General features: G+C 47.1%; 10 protein-coding genes across 10 annotated transcripts; all 10 read right to left on the reverse strand.

The window, feature by feature from the left end:
- Positions 1-769: 769 nt before the first annotated feature.
- On the reverse strand, positions 770-1,057 carry TEOVI_000704100 (Tim10/DDP family zinc finger, putative; the record flags this gene model as incomplete). Its single annotated transcript, XM_067220673.1, has 1 exon — positions 770-1,057. The coding sequence occupies one exon, from the start codon at positions 1,055-1,057 to the stop codon at positions 770-772; it is 288 nt and encodes a 95-aa protein (XP_067076774.1).
- A 1,160-nt stretch (positions 1,058-2,217) lies between these two features.
- TEOVI_000704200 (iron superoxide dismutase, putative) lies at positions 2,218-2,934 on the reverse strand (the record flags this gene model as incomplete). Its single annotated transcript, XM_067220674.1, has 1 exon — positions 2,218-2,934. One exon carries the CDS (start codon positions 2,932-2,934, stop codon positions 2,218-2,220), a length of 717 nt encoding a protein of 238 aa, XP_067076775.1.
- A 948-nt stretch (positions 2,935-3,882) lies between these two features.
- Positions 3,883-5,118, reverse strand: TEOVI_000704300 (50S ribosomal protein L2, putative; the record flags this gene model as incomplete). The annotated part of the gene is made up of 1 exon (XM_067220675.1): positions 3,883-5,118. One exon carries the CDS (start codon positions 5,116-5,118, stop codon positions 3,883-3,885), a length of 1,236 nt encoding a protein of 411 aa, XP_067076776.1.
- A 633-nt stretch (positions 5,119-5,751) lies between these two features.
- On the reverse strand, positions 5,752-7,452 carry TEOVI_000704400 (uncharacterized protein; the record flags this gene model as incomplete). The annotated part of the gene is made up of 1 exon (XM_067220676.1): positions 5,752-7,452. The coding sequence occupies one exon, from the start codon at positions 7,450-7,452 to the stop codon at positions 5,752-5,754; it is 1,701 nt and encodes a 566-aa protein (XP_067076777.1).
- A 930-nt stretch (positions 7,453-8,382) lies between these two features.
- TEOVI_000704500 (ADG2, putative) lies at positions 8,383-10,203 on the reverse strand (the record flags this gene model as incomplete). Its single annotated transcript, XM_067220677.1, has 1 exon — positions 8,383-10,203. The coding sequence occupies one exon, from the start codon at positions 10,201-10,203 to the stop codon at positions 8,383-8,385; it is 1,821 nt and encodes a 606-aa protein (XP_067076778.1).
- A 408-nt stretch (positions 10,204-10,611) lies between these two features.
- TEOVI_000704600 (uncharacterized protein) lies at positions 10,612-10,968 on the reverse strand (the record flags this gene model as incomplete). The annotated part of the gene is made up of 1 exon (XM_067220678.1): positions 10,612-10,968. One exon carries the CDS (start codon positions 10,966-10,968, stop codon positions 10,612-10,614), a length of 357 nt encoding a protein of 118 aa, XP_067076779.1.
- A 1,760-nt stretch (positions 10,969-12,728) lies between these two features.
- Positions 12,729-15,764, reverse strand: TEOVI_000704700 (calcium-translocating P-type ATPase; the record flags this gene model as incomplete). Its single annotated transcript, XM_067220679.1, has 1 exon — positions 12,729-15,764. The coding sequence occupies one exon, from the start codon at positions 15,762-15,764 to the stop codon at positions 12,729-12,731; it is 3,036 nt and encodes a 1,011-aa protein (XP_067076780.1).
- Positions 15,765-16,232: 468 nt separating this feature from the next.
- On the reverse strand, positions 16,233-17,024 carry TEOVI_000704800 (uncharacterized protein; the record flags this gene model as incomplete). Its single annotated transcript, XM_067220680.1, has 1 exon — positions 16,233-17,024. The coding sequence occupies one exon, from the start codon at positions 17,022-17,024 to the stop codon at positions 16,233-16,235; it is 792 nt and encodes a 263-aa protein (XP_067076781.1).
- An 836-nt stretch (positions 17,025-17,860) lies between these two features.
- Positions 17,861-19,447, reverse strand: TEOVI_000704900 (ABC1 family, putative; the record flags this gene model as incomplete). Its single annotated transcript, XM_067220681.1, has 1 exon — positions 17,861-19,447. The coding sequence occupies one exon, from the start codon at positions 19,445-19,447 to the stop codon at positions 17,861-17,863; it is 1,587 nt and encodes a 528-aa protein (XP_067076782.1).
- Positions 19,448-20,285: 838 nt separating this feature from the next.
- TEOVI_000705000 (ubiquitin-activating enzyme E1, putative) lies at positions 20,286-22,676 on the reverse strand (the record flags this gene model as incomplete). Its single annotated transcript, XM_067220682.1, has 1 exon — positions 20,286-22,676. The coding sequence occupies one exon, from the start codon at positions 22,674-22,676 to the stop codon at positions 20,286-20,288; it is 2,391 nt and encodes a 796-aa protein (XP_067076783.1).
- Between the last annotated feature and the right edge of the window lie 395 nt (positions 22,677-23,071).

Here is a 23,071-nt window from a genome sequence, read left to right on the forward strand (position 1 = left end):
CCGTCTCGGACCTTTTTTGATGTGTGCACGCGGGCAAGTAGTTGTTTTTGTAAGTAGTCCGACCTCACTGTGAAGAGGATGGCACTGCACAAGGAAATGGGCAACTTCCCACAATAGTTATGACTAATCCCTGCAATGCGATAACGGTAAAAGGGGAGTGCCTCATTGTTTAAAGCAAAAACAGAGAAGGTGTAATGCTGAATGTGCCACAAGGAGAGTTGGAGTAGCCAAAACAGGCTAACAGTGCCATAAAGTGGCACAGGAAACGTTTTAACACTGCAGCGAGGGTTAGCAGTCATTCAAAAAAGTGTGTAAAGTGCTTGTTTTATACGTGAATGATTTATTCAACTGTAAAATCGGGGGAAATGAAACAAGCAACTCTTTTCGCACTCATACAGTGTCTTTTTTCATTCATCCCCCTTCCAACTATCTTGTCACTCACTACAATCGGCGACCTCCGCGCCATAGACACCTATAAGCTCATCCGCAAAAACGCCCTCGATCCTTTCCAGTCACCCTTAATTTAACTCACATTAAGACACCTTCTCTGCGTGCCATACTCTCCCAAGAGAGACCACCGACAAACCACTAATAACCGTAGCGCATTTAGAACCCCCGACCGCGCCCTTGGTAACCAACATCTGCTATATCAGTTTCCAAGCGAGGTGGTTGGGAAGCCGATACTCTTGTCCTCCCCTTAAACCAAAATAAAGAAACTTTTCCTCACGCGACACCAATGTTTATTGAAGGAGGGAGGAGGGGGGAGGTGCTACTCCATACCGAGGGATCCCGGGGGCAGCCCTTGCAGCATCTCTTTTTCCCGTTGCTCCCTCGAAGCGTTCATCAAACGCATAACCTCAAAGTGCCGTGCGATGCACTTCCGCTGGCAAGCCTCCATCTTTTGTAGTTTAGCGTCCGGTAGAACCCCTTCAACTAATTCGTGTCTGGTGAGGTTACGGTCATAACATATGTCCCAGCATTGCTCAAGCGCACTATTTGCGAGATCAAGCATCCCGTAGCGCTCCATAGCCTGCATGAGCATCATTTGGCTCTGCATGACTACTTCCAGCCACAAGTGATTGAAGTGGATAAGAAACGAAAGTAATTAACACTTTCCTTGTAACTTATTGCACGGCTACTCCCCCTGTGCGCTCTGTTTGACCGGCAAAAAAGATACCTACGTCTGGAGGAGAAAAAAATCCCTAAGTGATTTTTGGCACGTCTTCCTGTATATATATATATATATATATATTAGGTCCGTAGTCCCCGTGGGTACAGAAGAATGCGCGAAGGTATTTGAAGATGTGAAAGTGTGCAAGGGAAGAAAAGAACCGAAAGGTGACTTGGAAAAACGTAACTTAGAAGTTACATGAATAAAAATGAAGGCAGTAGCGACAACATCGTGTAGAAATGGGGAGAAGAGAATCGTGAAGAAAGAAGATTTGCACAGCTGTCCATGTAAGATCGTACGCTACATTTTTTATTTTTATTTTCTTCGTTCCCCACCAACGCCACCGCCGTGAGGTGGCATCTTTCCATATAGATTTCACAGCTGGTAATTGATCTACTTTTGCTTTTTTTTTCCTTCCCCCCTTCCCTTGTGCCGCCGTTTCACATCCCTATTTGCGCCCTCATTAAAATATACACCACCCTTTCATCAACTCGCAGTTGCAACCCTATCCACCCCTCATATTATTTTCTCCATTCGCCATTATTTACACATTTTCCCTCCCCATTCTAAACTCCACCATTTCTTCCCCTCCTCCTCCTCCGGTTACTAAATCTTCCACTACAATGTGAACAAGTTTATGGTATTTTGAACTGAAGAAGCAAATAGGAACCAGAGGACGATAGAATCATTATAGAAGGTGCCGAAAATGTACGAGTAAAGGAAAATAAATAAAAATAAATAAGAGTCATGGAGGAAAATACAAAGTTGTGAAGGGACCTAAGCATCCGATCCAACAGTAAGAAAAAAAGTGGGAGACATCAAGCTACGTTCGGTTGCGTATAACTTAATTAACAGCTGCATCGCACATCCATGAACGGAAAGCACAACCTCCTTCCAGAAATATCTTCACTAAACTATAAAAGTAAGGGAGACAGTTGAGTCAAAACCGTGAGAAGCATCAAAAAACAGTAAAGTTTAAAAAGTTAAAGGCGCGCACCGAAAAAAAAAATTAATGGATAAGCTGACCTTTTGCAGAGGCACTGAAGTTACTTCATAGCCTGTTCATACGTCCTTGAAACAAACTCCCAATCAACAATAGTCCAAATTTCCTTGAGGTAATCCACGCGCCGGTTTTCAAAGTCCTTGTAATATGCATGTTCCCACACATCCACTGTGAAGACGGGTCGGAGTCCTTTTGTGATTGGGCACCCGGCATTGCTGGTATTATCAATTACAAGAGGTTTACCCTTATTTTTCGGGTCCACACACAACCACGTCCAGCCAGAGCCAAAGTTGTTTGCTCCCGCTTGCATGAACGTGTCCTTAAAACCGTCAACTGAACCAAACTGAGCAGTGAGGGCAGACTCCAGGGATTTGGGCATTGGCTTCCCATTGGGTGTAATGCACAACCAATAAAAGGAGTGGTTGAAGTGCTGTGCCGCTTGGTTGAACAAGACCTTCTTCTCAGAATCATTAGCTAAAGCAACGATAATATCCTCCATAGTTTTTCCATCGTATGTGGCTCCCGCCAGTGCATTCAACTTGTCAACATACGCCTTGTGATGCTTCGTGTAGTGCAGCTCCAACTGACGTGGGCTGAGCACCGGTGCACATCCGTCTTTCCAGTTGAACTGAAGCGGTGGCAATTCCGCTGCTGCTCCATTTGGCTTCTTAAGGTTAGGCAAAGTTGCGTACTGCATGCACGCAGGGCCCAGTGGTGCCATGTGACGGCCCGTTGCGCAACGCATCATGACAGACCTCATATGATAAGATAAAGTGCCTGCACACACCAGTTGCTTTCCAGTTCCTCTTATTTTCCCTATGCCAAAACCTCGCTCACAAATGATCTATACTCTCCTCGGTTTGAACGAAACCTCTTTTTTCTCCAGTGTGTCGCAAAGCCAACTCTTGATATATAGTGACAGCAATAATTTTTTTTTTTAAATGTTTTCTTCCACTACCCAGCTGCTAATACGCAAGCTGTCAATAAGTCCGTAATAATAATAGTAATAACAATGACAACAGCAACTACACGGTGTGCGTAGAAAAAAGAAACGTTTTTTTTTTTTTGGCTTTTCCTCTTGCTGTATTTTTTTAGCCGTAAGTGTTCAAGTAAAAAACTAAAACAAATAATAATGATAATGATAACAGTAACCTTTAACCACACAGTAAACGATAACAAACAAACAATAATAACAACAGCAATAGTAAGTCCTTAGATGTGACAACCCTGATGGTCCCTGGTTTCTTTTATTTCCTTAAGCGAGAAAACACACAACGTGTAAAGAGAAAAAGTGGAAACAAATTGAAGAAAGGGTTGTAAATAGTAAGAGGAAGATGTTTCAAAAAAAAAAAAAGGCAATGATGCGCGACACTGGGAAGCGTGGGGAGCCACAAATTACCTGATCGCAGCCTCGGTGGCGAACATGCCTACGAAAAAGGCGGTACAGTGGGGAGAAACCTATCGCGGGTAGTAGTTTGTAAAACAACAAAAACAACAGAATGAAAGGTAAAGAAATAGGGATCAGATGTACCACACTGAAGCATATGAAGCCTCCCCCCCCCTCCTCCGTTAAAAACAAAGGAAGGCTCGACAAGAGGCACGAAGAAATAATTCACGTCGTGAATAAATTTACCTCTTTTCATTATTACCGGTCATATTACGTCAGCTTGTTTTTCCGACAACGCCACAACCGCAAATAACTCAACCTTTACCTGTAAACAGGATCCCGATTAGCCCAACTGTATGTCTTCGATTTAATGTCCGCCACCGTCTGACCTTTATTGTACTGTCTACCTCGTAGAATGTAACCTGACAGCCAATATTTCGTCTTGACGCAATTACGCGGGTGAATCCGCCAGTCTAACGGCACCAACAAGTTTGAAGAACCACCATTACCTCCACCAGCAGGGTGACTGGAAACCCTTTTTGTTTTGGAGTGTACTTTCGGTCGGTGGGGCATATACTCCTCCACGTTCCTCTTACCGAAGTTTCGCTGGTAGCGATACATCACACCTGCCCGACGACCGAACACCGCATGACACTCATTATCAAAGAGACGCACCTCCTTGGAGGGAAGGAGTAATGGAACAAGATTGGGTTCCGCGCCACGCAGCACAACCGCCGCGGCGCCACTTGCACGGCAAATGACACCTCCGTGGCCGGGGTACATCTCAACCGAGTGCAGTTCCTTGCCATAAGTCACTTCACTAAGCGATACAGTTTGTCCTATCGTCGGTAAACCGCTGCTAGATCGTTTGTTGTAACATATTCGTGGAAGCTGCTTGTACGTAAGAAGCTCAGCAACGTACGCTCCATTAGCGTAAAGGAAGAAACCAACAAACTTCTTTTTCCTTGGCAGGTGCACAATGCACGCAAGCCATTTGGGGACACGTTTTTGTGGTTTGTGATTCACCATAATTCTATACCCCCAAGAGCGTTCCTCCACACGGCGGTAATGTCCCATCACCACTTTACTTCCTGGGTTCGTTCCCGAGCGGTGCCCCCAGTAATCGCGGCTGGAAAACCCTTGCCAATCGTAATACAGGGGTGTATATATCATCATATTTGCATTCACCTGAAATGGAGACCAAATATCCTTCTGCAAAAGTTGCTGCGAAAAACCATGGTCTGGGGACCGCACGTATTCCAGTCGAAGCGTCATGGGAGGGCCTTCCTTGAAGACACCGAAGTCATCGGTGTAGCCATCATACATTTCGGTATGCTTAATTTGTACATCCTTTCCTGCCTCCAGTTTTGGTTCTGTACCGTAATGTTGGCTACCTTGCTTACCTATTGGATTCGATAGTTTTACGCCTCGCTTTGAGCCGCACAGAACGACGGGTAGAGGTGTTGACAAGTCAGAAACCGCTGCCGTGCGGGCAGCTACTGACCGGTGCAGGACATTTCCATATAGCAACGTAATGGGGCGTCGCCATGTTGCCATTTGAACCACTTGTAGCGCCTGCACACTGCTAAGGAAAAGATATAAATTTACATGTTACGTGGAAAGAGAAAAAATAGAAAGGGAAAATAATTGTATGCAATAAACAGTGAGTAGACGAGCCTGTGCAGGTAAACATGCATACACATAGCGAAAAAGACAAAACGACATGGCAATCAAGCAACAAACACAACGGAAAACACCACGAATCACAAGGAATATGAGTACCATCTTCTCATAATTTTGTTTGCAAAACTCTCACGTGTGAAGAGAGTAGTGGGAACATTAGATAGAGAGAGAAGGGACGGTGCGTGAGTGATACATCACATTGCTAATATATATATATATATATATATTCGCTTGTTATTATTAAAAACAGGAAGCAGGAAAACAAGAACTATTACACATAAACATTTGACAAAAAAAAAGTATTATAGGACAAACGGGAGGTACAAGTAAAAAAAAACAGAAAAAACAACGCAAAATAGAATAGATAGACACACAACATTAATAAAAAGGAACGTACAAAAAGCGAGAGAACAAAAAAAAACGCCAGTGCTCACACACATATACTATATATATATATATATATTATATGAAGCATCGGAACAATTCCGTGCTATCCCCAGGCTTAAGTTACCTTTGTAATGATGGCGACTTCGTGATGCGCAGTTCTATAGTCAGGCGACTCCCACTAAGTTCGCGCGCAGTTTCACAACCCAAAACACCACTTTTTCCGGTATGAGTAGTGCTGGCGCTGCTGTCACCCCCCTCGAGGGAAGATTCAACTGCCGCCATAGGTACTGCAGTTTCGGTAGCAGCAATACAGCAGTTCGCATCGGCACCACTACCGGAAATCCCCGAAGAAGATAGAAGTGGAAGTCCAGTGAAGAGTGCATATGTGGAAGCGGTACAATTCACAACAAAGGCGTTACCACCAGGTGTCGAGTCTCCATTAGTACACCATTCACTACCGCATTCATTACTAACCTTGATTACGTCGCGACGCTCATTTGTCCTTGGCATAACGATAGAATCATTGCGCAACGCAAGCTCAGCGGAGCGAGCAGGATGCCACTCTACAGGTACGAAGTTGGTGGGGCCACCATTTTTCTCACTGGGGTTTCCTTTTCCATCAACCGAACTCTCAGACGAATTAAGCGACTCCTTCGGTGTGGTTGTCACTTCCCGCACCAAATGAGTTAAAGGTTGTGCTGTTTGCTTTCCCGGGCTTGGTTGCTTTTGAAAGAACGCATTTGTGCATATAAAAATATTTCCCGCTTCTTCCGTTGAACCCCCTTTTGAGCCGCCCAGTGAGTTCTCTTCCGCACTCTCCAGTTTTACAGTTGTTTCCCGATGGTTATCCAACGAGGCGCCCTGTGATTTACCACAGCGATCCGAATAATGGCTGAACAACGCGCTAACGAAACACACGGAGAAGTTAGACAACGAATGCTCCTGCGGTTCTTCTTGCACGTCACGTACGTTTTCTGGTTTTGCCTGTGAACTTATGATAAGTGCTCCCTTCGTATGAGCCTCCGTTACACAATGAAGTGCATCTTTACATGAGTGCACATGCAACAGCTCGTAGTACGTTTGAAGGGAAGGATGCCCTTCTTCCAATACCGCTAGCGTTGCCTTAACTTCCTCATCCGTTAACTCCTCTTCAGTAACAGGGGGTGGACCATCATGCCTCTCCTCGCTGCACACGCCGATACCGGTTGCACTACTTTGTAGCCTCCCTGGGCAAGTGTTATGGCTGATGCCAAACTCGTCAGTGCTGTACGTTTCCCTCCTCGCCAAATGCGAAACGCTAGATCTCCGCCTAAGGTCAGCACCTATGGACATTCGTCGTTGGCTACTCCCAACAGAGCCGTCTTTAGAGACAGTACTCAGTCTCCGTTTCAGTACAGAGTTTTTATTGCCATTACCGCTACCATTGTCCGAAAGGGGCAAACTCCACTCCCGCCGCCCAAAGGCACCATTGGACACGAGGCTCCCTCGTGGTTTACCCAAATGCCCCACGGAACTTCTTACGCTACTTCCTCGGCTGCTACTACCTTCGCGCGGATGAGTAGTGCTTGAGGCCCTCGCTAACATACCGGACGGACAAATCAGCGGGTCAACATGCCGTACAAACGTCACTTCTCTGTCTTCCATTGCACTACTGGTTGCCTCAATAATTCTCGTTGAAAGGTCTATCACACGGTCCACAAGTTTGTTGAACTGGCGCTGCACAAGGTCCACATGACCGTTGGCGATTGCGGTGCGCGTAATATCCAAAATGGACTCACATTCCCCAGGTTTTAAGCCTGGAGAATTCCCTGTAGTGTCCATGACTTGATTCCCTGTTACTGTGGTGTGTTCAAATTTATTTATTTATTAATGCAGAAGCAGTAACTCAACCCAGAGAAAAGGAATATGCTGCAAAAAAAAAAAAAAGAGGGTAACCTATGCAAGGAAGGAACGAGGGAAGCTATGTGAAAAGGTGAAGTTATATGCCAAGATGAAAAATGAAAGAGATTACATTGTAGATACGGGTTAATGGTAAATCCAGCAACGTAAATGTTGGAAGTGTTCGTAGCTATGTGCATAAAACGCAGATCACTAACTAATCAGGTGTAGTAAACAATTTTTATTTACTTAGCTCTCCCTTTCTCTTCTTTTTATCCATTTCTTCTTCCCTTTCTCTCTAATATAACTGCATGACAAGCGCAACTAATCGGCGCAACAAAGTGTGGGGGAAAGCTCGAATGCTCAATATATAGACACATTCCGATTGTCAACGTACACGTATATGAATACCATATGCCACCACAACATGCGTAACAACATAACAATATATGAACAAAAATAATGCACATTTTCCCGATACCCCCTCCCCACTGTGAAGTAAACCACTACAGTCTATTTCAACCTCCTAAAAGGAAATCAAGTAATGCTTCCTTCGATTCTTCAACCTGTGTCAGCCAGATACAAAACAACGAAAACGTTTTGTATGCAAATATATTAAAATATAAAACGTCTACGCAACGCACATGCCCTTGGTATCGATGACACTCGTAGACATCACTTGTGCACAGCGAAACGGAGCAAAGTGAGTGCCCTGTGTATGAATAATACAGTAAATAAAAAAAATGGTCCAATCTGCCTTCCGTCTCTTGTTTCCCTCGCTGTGTTCTGCTATTGTTGGCCTCCCACATCACACACCAACGGCATTGGCTACGTGTAATGACCAATACAAAACTGCGCATTTAAAAAAGAATGTTACTGGAAGCCGAGCTGTCGCTTCACCACGGTGATGCGTTCACGGTCCATCATGTGCCGCGCTTCCAACTCTAATATCCGTTGACGCCGCTGACGTGCGGCTTCGTCCCGAGGTGAGGAATACTCCCGCCGGCGAGCTTCCGAGGGAGACGAATCGCTACTGCCGGCAGGTTTCTTGGAAGTGGCCGGCACTATACGGGGTAAATTGCGAGCATATTCCAGTGCGCGGGCCCTTCGCTGCTGTGCCTGAACACGCTCGGGTGGGGGCGGCTGTCGAATCACAGCCGTTGCCTCCGTCGCGGCGGCCGACTGAGCGCCATCCTCTTCATTGTTACTTTTCTGCTTCTGTAGCTGCGCCCGTTGTTGCTTTTCACGGATATCTTCTATTATGTGCTGTTCAGCTTGGACTCCATACTCACGTTGCCGTTGCATTCGCCTTCTCGCCTCTTGCCGCTCCTCAGTGTCCACAAACCCAAGGCTGCCAAGCTTGCGATTTGCTACCTCCTCCATCAATGCCTTGTACTCCTTCAGACCATGCGGTTTGTACGTTATGGTTCTTTTCTTCTCAGTCTCTTCTGCTCCATCACCAGTAGTATCCCCCCTTTCATCAGTGTTGGTGGTGGTGGTAAAACTGTTCACCGCGTACGCGCTGTTATTCAGCGGTGTCTGTTTCAGTGGCTGTAGTCGCCTAGGGTGTGATGCCGGTCTTCGGTGCTGATCATTACCAGATATCTCTTTTGCACGCTGCGGCTTTGGATGTATCGGGGTATCACCTACTCTCATCTTATCTTCGCCTCCTGGGTTTGAAGCACTTGTAGACCTCGCAGGGCTTGAAAAGGGCTTCCTGTGCTTATATGAAGCATTCTCTGACATGTCTTGAAGAAGCTTTCCCATTGGTTGGTACATAGGAGGTACAATCGCATCGCCGCGCAACGCGTTCGCTTGTTTACCGTCTTCACTGCTTTGGGGAGAAGCGCCACAACCGCCTTGGCGATTCTCAACTTGGCCGCTGATGCCACCACACCGATTGGGAGAGTCCCCAGGAGTTAGTGAAACCTCCGCCACCTTCGACGGTTTAGGCATAAGGGATGTGGAGTAACCATTTACAATGCGCGGCCGAACTTGAGTCAAAGGGTGTGGCGCCAGGTCGAGTCTTTGTGCAACTCCCAAGGAATCAGCTATCGGGCGGGCAGGGCCACGAGAGGGCGATGGGTTAATATCAGAGCTGGTACGATCAGCAATGAAAGAGCTCAACGGATCAGCGGTGCCGTTTCCTCCACAAGACGGAATATTCGAGAGAGAAAGCAGCTGCGGCCGGGGTGGCAGGGCCATCGGTTCATACATAATGTTGTCTTCGACACTCGGGCATGTCGACGGCTGCACGGCAGTCGCGCCAACGAGTGCACCGCTACTTACGGTATCCGCTGAATCATTCAGCGGTCGTTGTACCGTTCTGTCCTTACAAAGCACAGCACCTTGTCGAGCAACAACAGGGCACGGACGGTGCAGCTGTCCTCTTGTAGGTCTTTTTGCCACTTCGTCTGGTGCACGAATACCTCCCACTATAGTTGGTTTTCCACCCATATATTCGGGTGCTTTGTGCTTTTGTTCTATTATACCCGCAGCCAGCGGACCATTCTTCGCAACGGGAGGCACTTTCAGTGACTTGACTGGTCCCGCTGTGATCAACTGCGCGTTGCTACCGTCCTTCCCGATGATAACTGCACGGTTTTGAAAGTGCAGCTGAAACGCAGAGGGAGGAGGCGGCACGTTTTGTCGGTCCTCCGGAGGGTCCCAAACATCCCTGTCTCTCCGCACCATCAACTGTTATGTAAAATATACGTGAATACAGACATAAAAAAGCAAGATGAGGGGAGAGGAAATATGCAAGTAACATATATTTTCTTTTAAAATGAAACAGAAAGAACACTTCTTCAAGAAAGTAAAAATTTACCATTATCGGAAGGAGTTGTTGCCGTCTCGAAAACAGAAAAAAAAGTTAAAAACACCAACCATGTCAACAATGACAAAAAAAACATGAAACACTGATCGGCGAAATACATAAGTAAACCTCAACAAAAAATATATATACGAGAAGCGTACGGCAGAATGTTGAGTAACAACCAGCATACTGGAAAGAGTTCCCAAATGCGATTCTTAAAGTTCCCCTCCCTCCCTCACACGTACAAACAGAACCGCTGCCATTGAATGTTGCTTCCACATGCACGATTATTGTGATACGGTTGAGCCCGGTGTGAGGCAAAACTTCATGGCGGCGTCTAATCGGGCAATGCTGCGTGTTTGCTCCACATTTTGCAACTCCAACCTACGAACGGAGGCATCGCGTGCTTTGATATCACGTGCCCAGTCCTCCTCCAGTTCCTTCATTAGCGCGCGGCTCTTCGCGAAGGCATTTTCCGATACCGCTTGGCACTTCTCCCGTGATGCACGCAGCGTAGCGGATGTGGAACGGGTGTACCACATGTAAATGAATGCATTGACACAACCAGTTGCAACACATACACCCAGCAAGGGGTTTGTACGCAGCGGCTCAAGGAGAGTTTTACAGAGCGCGCTATTTACCATTGTATTGAGACTTTTCAAATTCAGTGCAGCGTGACAGTATTCTGATATGCTTCTTTGTGAACGTCCCCCCCCCCTTGTCACAGAACAAATACCTCGCTATGCAACAATAAATCACCTCGTCGTCACTTGTTTGACACAACGCCAACAAGATTAACAATGACAAGTAAAAAATATTCGGCGCGCTTAATTCAAGTTTAAACCTGAGAGTAGTGCTTTATTTATTTTTTTTTTTACGGGTCTTGTTTCCTTCCGTATATCCCGATTTCTACCACTTACTACTACTAGCACCTATATCCAGTGCTTTCTCAAATGAGATATGTCAAATCTATTCAGTTACTAATGACTGTAAAGTATGTGCGTGTCTGTTTGAATGATTTCCACCCGCGAAGCTAGAGCAGTAACAACCAAAAAAGGGAAAAGCGGAAAAGAAAGTAGAACATCGGTTCACCACATGCGCTAAAACGGCCATACATAAAGAGAGGAAAACGTTAGAGAACCTCTGACGGTGCCAACAGCGGCGATAGAAGAAGAGGTGAATACGTGAGCTCAAAACCTTTGCAATATGATCACATTAAATAACATTTTAAGTGACGAAGAGGAAAACACACTAACGACAACACGGGGACACGCGCACAAGCCGACACATAGGGGAACAAACGAACGAAGAAGGTAGGCGAATCTCAGTGGATGCTTCACATACTTTCAAAAACCAAATACCTCTGTTGTATTCTTGTCCTCCTTTCTTCTGTTGCTAATAGATCATATCTCCTTATCCCTTCAATATTCAACTGCTACTGCCTCATCACTCTCTTGATTGTTGGATCCCTTGGGGCTATTTCCCCTTCTTTTTTTTCGTAGAAATTACCCCCTCTATTTTTATTTTCAACCATGAGTTTCAAAAATCAGTTGCGTCACCAGGTGGTAAAGCAACCCGCACGCCGCAGCGTTACCCTTCACAACCCTTTTCCTCACGCAAACACCGCACCCCTCACCTCTAAAAAAAAAAAAGTCCCTTACCGTCCTTAAAATTATTTCCTTTCTTAATAATTAAGTCCCTTTTACTTTCGGTTTCCCTCTCCCACACCCCTCCTGCTTCGATCCCCCCTCCTTCGATATTCCACTCTGTTCCCCGCCATATTCTACTTTCATGACATTTGCTTTTATTTATCATTTCTATTACTCTCTCCTTTTCCTATTTTCGATTGATGACGAATACAACGTGCTCGTGCCCTCCACTTCCAAAACTCGCTACTGCCCTTCTCCCTCTCTTCACAATAAAGAGAAGGGGTAAAACAAAAACGAGTGGAGAAAATAAGAACAACAACAACTAGCGGCAAGTAGAAGGGAAGGAATACAACACAACACCGAACATTACATCAGTGATGCGGAACGCATTAATAAATCTAAAAAGGAAGTTGAACGGTGGGGCAGTGATGGTTAGGGGAGATGGTGGGAAGGAGGGAAGAACAGGGTAACGCAAACCCCTCCGATTGGGAAATAAAAGGATGATTCGAAGGCAACAAAGACAAAAAATTAACCACGGGTTTTCGCACACCATAATCACAAAGACAGCAAGGTGACACGGATTAATCGATGTAGCGAGAAAACGTGCACAACCGTCCGTAACAAATATATATATATATATATATATATATAACCAAAGTCACAGAAGAAGTAACAGTTAAAAGACCAGGGAGAGGGAGCGGACTCCCTCGGGTTAACATTTAGGTGCCGGCATTGCCCTAAATAAGAAACTAACCCTAGTCCTTCTTCTTTTCCTGGGCCTTCTCCATACGCCGCGTAATAAACTTCAGCAATTCATCAAGAAAGATGACTGGTACGCTAAACACAATCACCGCCTTCCAGTCATCAAAGTTTGTTGGGGTGAGAATACTCCACGGCTGTGCCTGTTGCACAACATGCGGATCTACTCCGAGTGGCACAATGTTGAACAGCTTGGCAAAGAACGGCACGTACATTATGATTAGGTGCAGAGAAAGAGATGAAAAAATAGCGAAAAGAAGCCACACATTGCTGCTTGGTCGGGACACGATGAGCGAGGCATTTTCGCTCAGTGCATTCAGTGCGTTCAACATCTCAACCACGACGAGAATGGAGAGGGCGATGGCTCTCGCCGTCTGCGGGTTAGCAAGAAGCAAGCAAGTGCCGTTCGTCATGTCACTGCATGCCGTGTACGTGGTTAAGTCATGCCAGCTGAAGCCATGTCGCAGGAACCACCAAAGGAACCCACCGACTGTAGCCAGTCCAACGTATACACCAATAACCATGTAGCGCATAAACAACCAGCCGTTCACAATCGGCTCTTCCATGCGGCGCGGCCTCTGCTCCATGATGTCGCGGTCTGGAGCATTGAAGCCAAGGGCAGTTGCGGGAAGACCATCTGTAACAAGATTTACCCACAGGAGTTGCACTGGTGAGAGCGCCTCAGGTAAACCGAAGAGGCCTGTTACAAGGATGCACACAACCTCACCAATGTTACTGCTGATAAGGTACCGGATGAACTGTTTTGTGTTGTTGTAGATGGCTCGTCCTTCTTGCACCGCTTTGACAACGGTGGCAAAGTTGTCGTCCGCAAGGACCATTTTACTCGCTGATTTCGCCACCTCGGTTCCACTTCCCATGGCAATACCAATATCTGCCTTTTTGAGTGCCGGAGCGTCATTTACACCATCACCTGTCATAGCGCAAATGAGTCGCTCATCCTTCAGTAGTTGCACAAGCTGCATCTTGTGGGATGGATCCGTGCGACTGAAAAGTACGGCTGTCAATACTGCTTCACGTTTCTGCGCCGGTGTCATTGCATCGAGCTCTTGTCCCGTATAACTCAGCCCAGTGGTGTCCGCTGTAGAAGACAATAGTCCCAGTTTGCAGCAAATCGCTTCCGCCGTCTCCTTGCGGTCTCCAGTGATGATGACAACACGGATGCCCGCGGTGCGGCACTTCACGATAGCATCGCGCACTTCCTCACGTGGCGGGTCAAGCATACCGCATGCACCAACAAATGTAAGGTCAGATTCGACATCCTCGAAAGTTGCAGGATCGTTCAGGCGCAGCTGCTGAACTGCCTTTGTCGGTTTAAAGGCAAATCCAATGCAACGAAGAGCGTTGGCACCACCTGATATTTTGTCCAATTGTTCTATAATGCGCTTCCGGTGTGTGGCATTGAGTTGTACAACGGCACCATTGTCCTGCATGACGTGTGTGGAACGACGCAAGACCTCTTCCGGTGCTCCCTTCACAAAAAGATTGTTTGTGCTTGAGGCCGGTGATCCCGTTACTGTGCTTGTGACGTGCACACTCATCGACTTACGCTTGCGCGTGAACTCCAATGTGGCATTCTTTTTCCATTTCCCCTCGCAAAGTGTACGGAAGGCGTTTACCGCAGAGTCACCTTTTATATTTGCGAATTTCTCACTCATTACCAAAAGGGCTGCCTCAGTCGCTTCGCCAATCTTCTCAACCTGACCTGTGGCTGCGTTGTGGTGCAGGGATGCATCGTTGCAAAGCACAGCGATGTTCGCAACCTTGGTGAGGGCACCATCTTGCTCCAGCGGTGAACTCACTTGTCTTCCTTCGCATGTCACAGAGTTTGACACAATGTTAAACCTGGAGTCTTTCAACTCATATTCCTTGATGCTCCCGTCCCCCTTAAGAGTAAAGGCATGCAAAACAGACATCATGTTCGTTGTAAGTGTTCCCGTTTTATCCGAGCAAATGACAGTGCAGCGACCCAGTGTCTCTACGCTTGGAAGATCCCGTACCAAGGCATTGTGCTGCGCCATCCGTCGAGTCCCCAGTGCCAAGCAAGTTGTCACAACCGCGGGAAGACCCTCGGGAATAGCCGCAACCGCAAGTGCAACGGCAACTTTGAGGCAGTGCACACTAGGCTGAATGTACCGCGTGAAAAACGTCTCATTCTTTGTGGGTTTATGGGTTGCGTACCAGCGCACCAGGTTAACGGCGAACACAACAAGACAAATATACCCAATGACCTTCGACAAGAGCACACCAAACTCATCCAGTTTAACCTGGAGTGGTGTCTTTACTTCCTCCTGCTCACGCACGTCGCGCTCAATCGTTCCGATCTCTGTCGAGGCACCAGTGCGAACGACTACACATAGCGCTTTGCCGTAAACGATAGCAGTACCGCTGTAAACCATACAAGCTGGAAACCGCTCCTGTCGTCCTTTCACTGCTTCGATTTGTTTCATCGCCTCCACGGACTCACCATTAAGAATAGATTGATCAGCGCGGAGTGTCGTGCTATGTAACTCCACAACACGCATATCTGCAGGGACTCGATTGCCAACAGCAACCTCAACGACATCGCCTGGAACCAACTCCTCCGCATTAACGGTTTTGATGTCTCCATCACGAAGAACAACGGCGGTTTTAGGCACAAATGATTTGAGCGCTTCAATAGCCCCCTCCGCACGGTTCTCCTGCCAAACCCCAACGGTAGCATTGAGAATGAGAATGAGTAAAATGATGAACGGCTCTACAAAGTCTGCGGCGTTATTCTCCACAACGGCCATGGCAAAACTTACTGTCGCAGCCAACAGAAGAATACGGACGAGCGTATCTTCAAACTGGGCCAGCACTAGCTTCCAAAATGGTGTTGGTGGTTCACTTGGCAGTTCGTTTATTCCAAACGCTTGGCGACGTTCCTCCACCTCGTTGGAACTCAGTCCAACCTTCGTATCTACACGCAACGCAGCCGCCACCGCCGCAGGTGTCATCGCCGCGGGGTCAGTCGGAAGGTTCTCGGGTAGCATGACGACTCCTCACGCCACACACAATCAAATGTTTAAATTATGAGCTCACAAAAACGCAGTGGCTCACTTAAACGAAGAAATGTAAAAAAAAAATGAATACGTGTAAGCTTATTCACACCGCTAATTGCTTTTCTAAAGTTTACCAAAGGGAGGAAAGGAGGAAAATGTCAACCGTATCCTGTGTGGAGAAAGGAATGAAACAGAAAGCATGGGGATAGGCTACGCTTCAGCGCGCTTCCTAAGGCCTCCAAACGAACACATACACAAACACACGTCTGCCGTCAGCGAAGAGTAAAGAAAGACAGAGGAAACGCCTACCGCAAGCACTAAGTACCCCTCGATGCCACAAAGCGGTTACGACAACAACACCCGTTCAATGTCGACAAGGAAAGCAATAAGGGTAGAGTGATTAGATATGTGTGGTTTACCGGTCAAAATCGCTTACCCTCGTTTCCTTTATGGATCACATTAGAAGAGCTTGATTTTTCTAGCCTTGCGCTGTTTAACCGGGCCCTTACGCTGCGACACCACTCCATCACGTCCAGCGCCCGCCACGGAAGACAGGGCTATTTCCTCTGAGCCATCCCATCCGTCTTCTGGGCGATCCAAAAGCTCTGGTGGTCCGTCTTCGTACTTGCGGAATAGATACTCGATCGTATATTTCCATCGCTCCTCATCATACCTCTGGCGCTCCAGCAACTTTTCATACTCACGAGGTGTCTTGGGTATTTCCTCATGCGTATGGTGATTCACTACGGGTAGACCAAGCAACTTATATGCTTCCGGTGTGGCGTAAATGGCGTATCGCTGTGGCATTAGTTCCTCACGCATAAACTGCCGTTCCACATAAACCGTCTCATACCGTCGCCCAAACCAACACCCCTTCGCCTCATCAAAGAGATTCACTAAAAATATAACAGGAATCCGTATACTCGGAATCTGCCGCGGCTCACCCACCTCCAGTAGCGGTCGGTTGCGAATTGTACACGGATACGGTGTGGGTAGATACCTAATGTCGTATTCACCTGGGCGGTGCTCGCTCATTGGGTAACGTGTAGCATTCTCCATCATGCGCAGCTTATAAGTGGAGAGTGCCATGCGCTTCCAGTACGGTGTGCGAGCGAGGCGATCACTATAACCCTGTGAGACGCCAAAACGGCCCCCAACCTCACCGCCAGGAGGTGGTGGCATCGTTACTTTAATATCATGACGTGGCGGCGGCACCCAAGGGGCTACTCGTTGCACCACCGTGCGACGCATTAAGGCACTCCTCCTTTTAAGCGATATTTGTTGCACCAATATATATATATATATATATATGGCTTCTGCACCTTTCGAAAACACAAGATATCGGGAAATGATGTTTATAATAGTCACTGTTATTATCACGGATAAACGAGGAATTCGCACTTTCCTGAGCAAGAGCAAATAAGACGCGGGTGCAAAGCGTTAAAATAAATAACATAAAAAAGCCGCACTGAACAAAGGATTATCATTATTAATAATAAACTAAGGGGTTCGTTCCGCTTCATGATTTGAGAAGGTTCAAGTAATCGAAACAATAATGTGTATGGTGTAAGTATTTGGTCGTGTGCGCACCCCAAGATCTTCACTACATACGTCCTGGAAAAAAAAAAAGCTGACGAAGAACACGAACCTCACTAAGTACCAGGGGGGGAAAAAAACGTCGAGTTGTGGGACGATAACTATCTCACTAATGATGACTGTGGCACTTGATATGGGGTCAACAGTGGGAGGAGGGAAAGAATTCGAAAAACGGTAACTTTCGGCACAACCCACGAATTTTTTTAAATACCACTCTCACACCCACAGTCATCCAATGAACAACAACAAACTGAAAGGTCCAAAGCGGTTCGCACATAAGTGATTCTCCCTGGTTAGAAAAGCAGAGGTACATCAATTACTGTCACCTAAAATGTTAATACCATCGGAAGTTAGTGATAGCTCTTGGATGGGAATACTGTAGGGCACCCGCAAGACCTTTACCGCTTCTTTTACTTCAAACACCGACTTTCTTTCGCTCCTTCAATTCATAAATGGTACTCATCGTCTTCATTCATCACACCACCTGTCCCCTAACCGCTAAGTTGCAGCTGCAGGGAGTCATCAAGTGCAGTTAGTAGTTCCGGATAGCGCCACCTTGCATATGCAAGTTGAATGGAAGAGATTAGTTCTGACCACCATGCGCGAAGCATTAGCAGTAACACGTACCATTGAGATCTACCCTCATTGCAAATTCTTGCCGAGTAACGAAGCATCCGCAAAGGCCTGTTTACAGGATCATTCAGTACCTTGTTTATCGCCTTTGCTGCCATGATGTTCCGCAAGACTAACGAGTACTCTTTGGGAAGTTCATAAACTATTTCGTTGATCTTGTCCATCTGGTTTCGCATTTGATCTTGCATAAGTCCCTTCGTCATTTTTGTCATCACGCGCCCCTCCGCGGTAAACAATTCATACGGGTGCTGTAAGAAACAAGAGGCAAGTAATGCGTAGTCCTCAATACCAAACTTTTCGGATATCCTTTTCAGTGTCGCGGTGTCATGTGTCACGGAGGAGGTCCAAATAGTAGCCAAATCCCTCCGCATTTCATCCGTTAACTCCGTACAGAGGCCGAAATCTAATAGAACTACCTGCGGTTTCCCGTTCGGTAGACGATGCACTAAAATATTCCCCGCGTGCGGATCACCATGTACGAAGCCCGAAACAAATAGCTGATACGAGAGTGCGTCATAGAGCCATGATGCAACCATCTTGGGTTCAATACCCAACTCCATTAGCCTACTTATATCTGTTATCCTCGCAGCGTCTTTGACCAGGCGCGTCGTCAGAACTCGACGGGTGGAATATAATCGCAGCACCTCGGGGGTAACAACACGGTCCCCGAATCCACCGGCTTTTAGATCCCGTGCGCCCCGCTCGCAGTTGTCCGCTTCTAGTGCAAAATCTAACTCGTTCCCAACGGTTTTGTTAAGCTTGGAAACAATTCCTGAGAGATCATAACCACGAAAGAAGAACCCAGCAATATTCAGCATGAGTTGGATCGTGCGCATATCACCTTTAAAGCGCTGCGCGATGTCTATGTACTGAACCTTTACCGCAACATCGATACCCTCCTTCCTGAGTTTCCCTCGGTGCACTTGCGCAAGGGAAGCGGCGGCAAGTGGTTTGGGATCAATCACTTCGAATATTTCGTCAACAGGCCTGTCGAGATCGTGCTCCAACACCGCCATCACCTCCGTAAAGGGCCGCTTGGCCACGTTGTCTTGCAACACCGCCATCACCGAGCAGTACTGCGGGGGTAGGACATGGTTCAGATTAGCGAAAACCTGCCCTACCTTCACATAAAGGCCACCGTTTGTCTCAGCAAGTTTCACTAAACGGGAGGCGCTGCGAAGGTGAACCTCATTCCACCTCTCTTGATCCTCCACGCCATGAAGACTCCACGCGTAGTCAACGAAGATGCACCCGCTAACATATGCACAGCGAAACACGCGGCCGACGCCATCCAACAGCACGCGGGAAGGCAGCAGCGGAGCTGGAACATATTCCAATGGGGGAACCATTAGCAGTGATGTTGCCACGGCAGCGCTTCCCACGGTTAAGGAAACACAACGGCGAGGGGACCGACGAGTAAAACGACGAATTGTGCGCCAAGCCATTTATTTCAAAGTTACGTGGCTTAGGGTGAGAAGTTCCACCTTCTTTTTGTGATGACTTTCAATCAGTGTGTGGCGGCTGCCGGACCCAAGCTTGTAAGAAGAGTGTAGTGAGGAATTCTCCGCTACGATTGTATGACCCGCTCAGACGAGGTCATCGTATCATTAAATATGCAAGTATAAACAAAGAGGCACAAAAAGAAAGAGAAATAAATAACCGTTGAGTTTAGCGGATTCATGAACCAATGGTAACACCGTCAAAGCAAGAGGGAAATAGGCGCGTGCGGATCCCCTCACACGGCTTGACACATTTTAATAATTAGGTTTAGTAGATGTCCAACAAGTGCCATGGGGCACCTCTGTTGGTAGCCCTCATCGCCATACAAAGGACAGCGACAGAAATAGGGGGACCGGCCTGTTAGCACCACAAATACGTTAGGGAGTTCCTTTCCGCAGCCCCTGCTCATGGACAAACCATTGTGCCTTCGTTCGTCGTCCTGCGCCAGCTGGGGTCTCTCTTGGACCATTTCTCCATCAGATGATGTCACTCTCCCCGCACAAAACTAATAAGGTTAAGTGAGACACCGCTTAGAGAACGACGCAACTACATGGGATTGGTCATAAGGTAGGGCACGCAAATAAGCAGAACACTGTTTCGCCCTATAATACAAAGCTGCAAACGAACCACCAACCTGATATGCCTATGACGTGAAGCGGTCCTTTATTAGTAAACATGCGTATGCATGATCATCAGCCCCCGTTTGATCGATATTTTCGCTGCTTCACATATTTTAATCTGCTTTGCAAACTGCCGTACCCCACCAGTCCCTCCTTCCGCGATCTAATCAATTTCTACAACCTCGTCACTATCTTCGTCCCCGGAGTCGATAAGTACAGGAACAGCGGCTTTGGAAAGGGTACAGCCACCCGCCGGCACATTGGCCTCACCGACAGCATCCCCAGCATCGATAGCTGCGGGATCGGCAGTACTAATTGGCATCGCGAGAAGCGAACTCTCGAACTTTAAGGCCTCCTCAAGGCCTTCCACCACTACACCCGACTGTGGTACCTGCTCTTTGAGTTCTTCGCAATGATGAACTACCACTCGCCACTCTACGTCGTGGTCGAGATCGTCAACAAGAAGATCTAACGGCCTGTGATCATCCTTCATTTGTGATAGCAAAGGAGTAGAATTTAGGGCTTCATAGTCCCCTTTCTCGTACAAAATGCTTGCACCATGAAAAATTGTCGGCTCGTGCATATTCAAGTGTTGCTGAAGTACGCGATGAACAAACAATTCGAACGTTACCTGCTTAGCATTCAAATACACGTCGACAGTTGGGTGACGATCGCGGCACACGAGACACTTATCACTGGCCGGATTAGGGGGCGCACTGTGAACAAGGTACATGTCTGAAACCCACCGTACCAACCCCAGTTTGCCATTTCCCCCTAAAACGGCGGAAGGATTGGCTGAAAGGCGACGGCGGCGCACTTGAGGTACTTTTCTAACGTAAATCATCTTCGGTTCAGGCGGTTGATTTCCCCCACGAGACACGAACAGTACACGCACAGCCTGCTGCACAACACCAGCAGCTATAACAGCATTTGTCGTTGCGATAGCGGGCACAATTGCCCCGGCAATGCTACGGATTTCCTCGACCGACTGCTGAGGCGATATATGGAATATTAGAGCACGTAAATTCGACACACCCGCCACAAAATCAACCGCATCATCATCTTCCTTACGAAAGGCAACTCGTTGGCCACGCGAAGCACAGCGAACAAAAGCATCGACAAAAAGTAAAGCTGTTTCATTCAACGACATTAAACAATCCCGAGTCACTCGCGGGACTACGCCCTGGGGATTATCACACGCCGCTTTAAGTTGTTCCGCTGCTCCGTGAATAGCTGTGGGTTCAAGGGGGGACGGTGGTTGCGTTGGCCAAGCAGACTTAATGGAAAGGAGTTCCTCAATCTTCGAAACAAACAAACAACACCCTAGCGAAACCGCTAAGTTGTGCAAATTTAGTTTACCATTTTCTGTGTTGATCCCCTGCCGCTCTTTTTCCTGGTTTAGGAGATCATCGACGAAGGTTAGTTCATCCCCGGCATCTTGTTGTCCATCGCCGAAGAGACGCTCGTACAGCTCCTTTGCGTAGTGAACGCAATGAACCATAGTTGTGGGTCGAGCGTGAACTGTACAGACGGCTAGTGTTTGTTTTCCTGAAGCCTTTGGATGACAATCATAGCATTCATAGCGACCATATACAATGGGTTGAACCTGACCATTGTATCCCATCGTCCCACTCTCAACGAGCGGCACGCCTGCTTGCTTGCACATGCGATTGACACACTGACGAGCACTAACGTTGTCAAGGGCATTCAGCACAACCGCGAATTGAGCAAAGAACGCTTTACCATAGGCTTCATCCTTGATGTTGGCATGGTGAGCGCGAATGTTGGGAGGTCGCCGTGGGTTTGCAGGGGTGAACCAGTTCATGATGGCCTGACGTGCAGTGGCACTCTTGGACTGACCAACGTCATCCCTATTAAAAAGGAATTGCCGGTTGAGGTTTGTTGCGTCAACAGTGTCTAAGTCGAACACGTCGATGTCGCTAAACCCGTAAAGCACGAGAACTTTGAGCAGTTCGCACCCGATGCCTCCAGCGCCGACAACGAGGACGCGGCTATCCAATAACACTATGTCTTTATCTGCAGCGTATTGTATATTCGTACCAGGAGTCTTTATCCGTCCTTCAACAGCTACTAGTGCAGTTGGTGTCGCCGCACACACTACTCTCTTCTCCCAGTACACCGGCAACTCCATGCCACCTACTTCATCAGAGAAGTGAAGTCTCACCTGCGTGAAACTTGGAAACCCTGTAGCGTTCTGAATTTCGTCAAAAGTCAGTCCGGCAGGAATACAAACTTCCGTACCGGCGGGAGTGGAAAGTGACAGAGATAGGAATCCCTTAACAAATGAAAATGAGACACCCTTACCACCCTCATGCACATGTACGTCAATGAATACATCGTCCACCGAAGTACCGTCAACAGCTTCCCGCAACGCTACGCGGACTGCTGCAACAACTGATTCCCGAACAAAACGAACATCGTCAGCAGCAACGCCCTGCGCGCCCTCACGTTTCACACGCTTCACAGAAACAGTCTGTGCTTCCGGCGATAGTATCGGCACGGGAAAGACAATATGTCCGACATTAACGTGCATCCTATCGCGATAGCAACACTACCACATGTAGAAAGAAAGAGAAAATGGGCACACTGATAAAATACATAATAGACAAAAAAAAAAATGGTCGTCACACACTAATCACAAAGAAATATTATTATAGTCCCTCCAAGAGTAAAAAAAAATGCTCTCAGATTCATCAAAATATAAGGTAAGAGCAAGCCGCCTTCATAGCCAAACCCAAGTGCAAATGTCCATAAGAATGTGCATACGTAAGGCCCACTTCAGTGAAGGAGCACAACCCGCACAGGTTACAGAAAATAAACAGTGAAAAAGAAGTAACAAAAAAAAAATACATCATTCAGAATAAACATAAAAGCACGGAACAAAAGAAAAAAAAATAGCACAAAAATAAGAAGATGCAGATAATTAAA

Source organism: Trypanosoma equiperdum (genome assembly GCF_001457755.1).
Source record: "Trypanosoma equiperdum strain OVI genome assembly, contig: ctg_1192, whole genome shotgun sequence".
In the NCBI taxonomy this organism is placed as follows: Eukaryota; Euglenozoa; class Kinetoplastea; order Trypanosomatida; family Trypanosomatidae; genus Trypanosoma; species Trypanosoma equiperdum.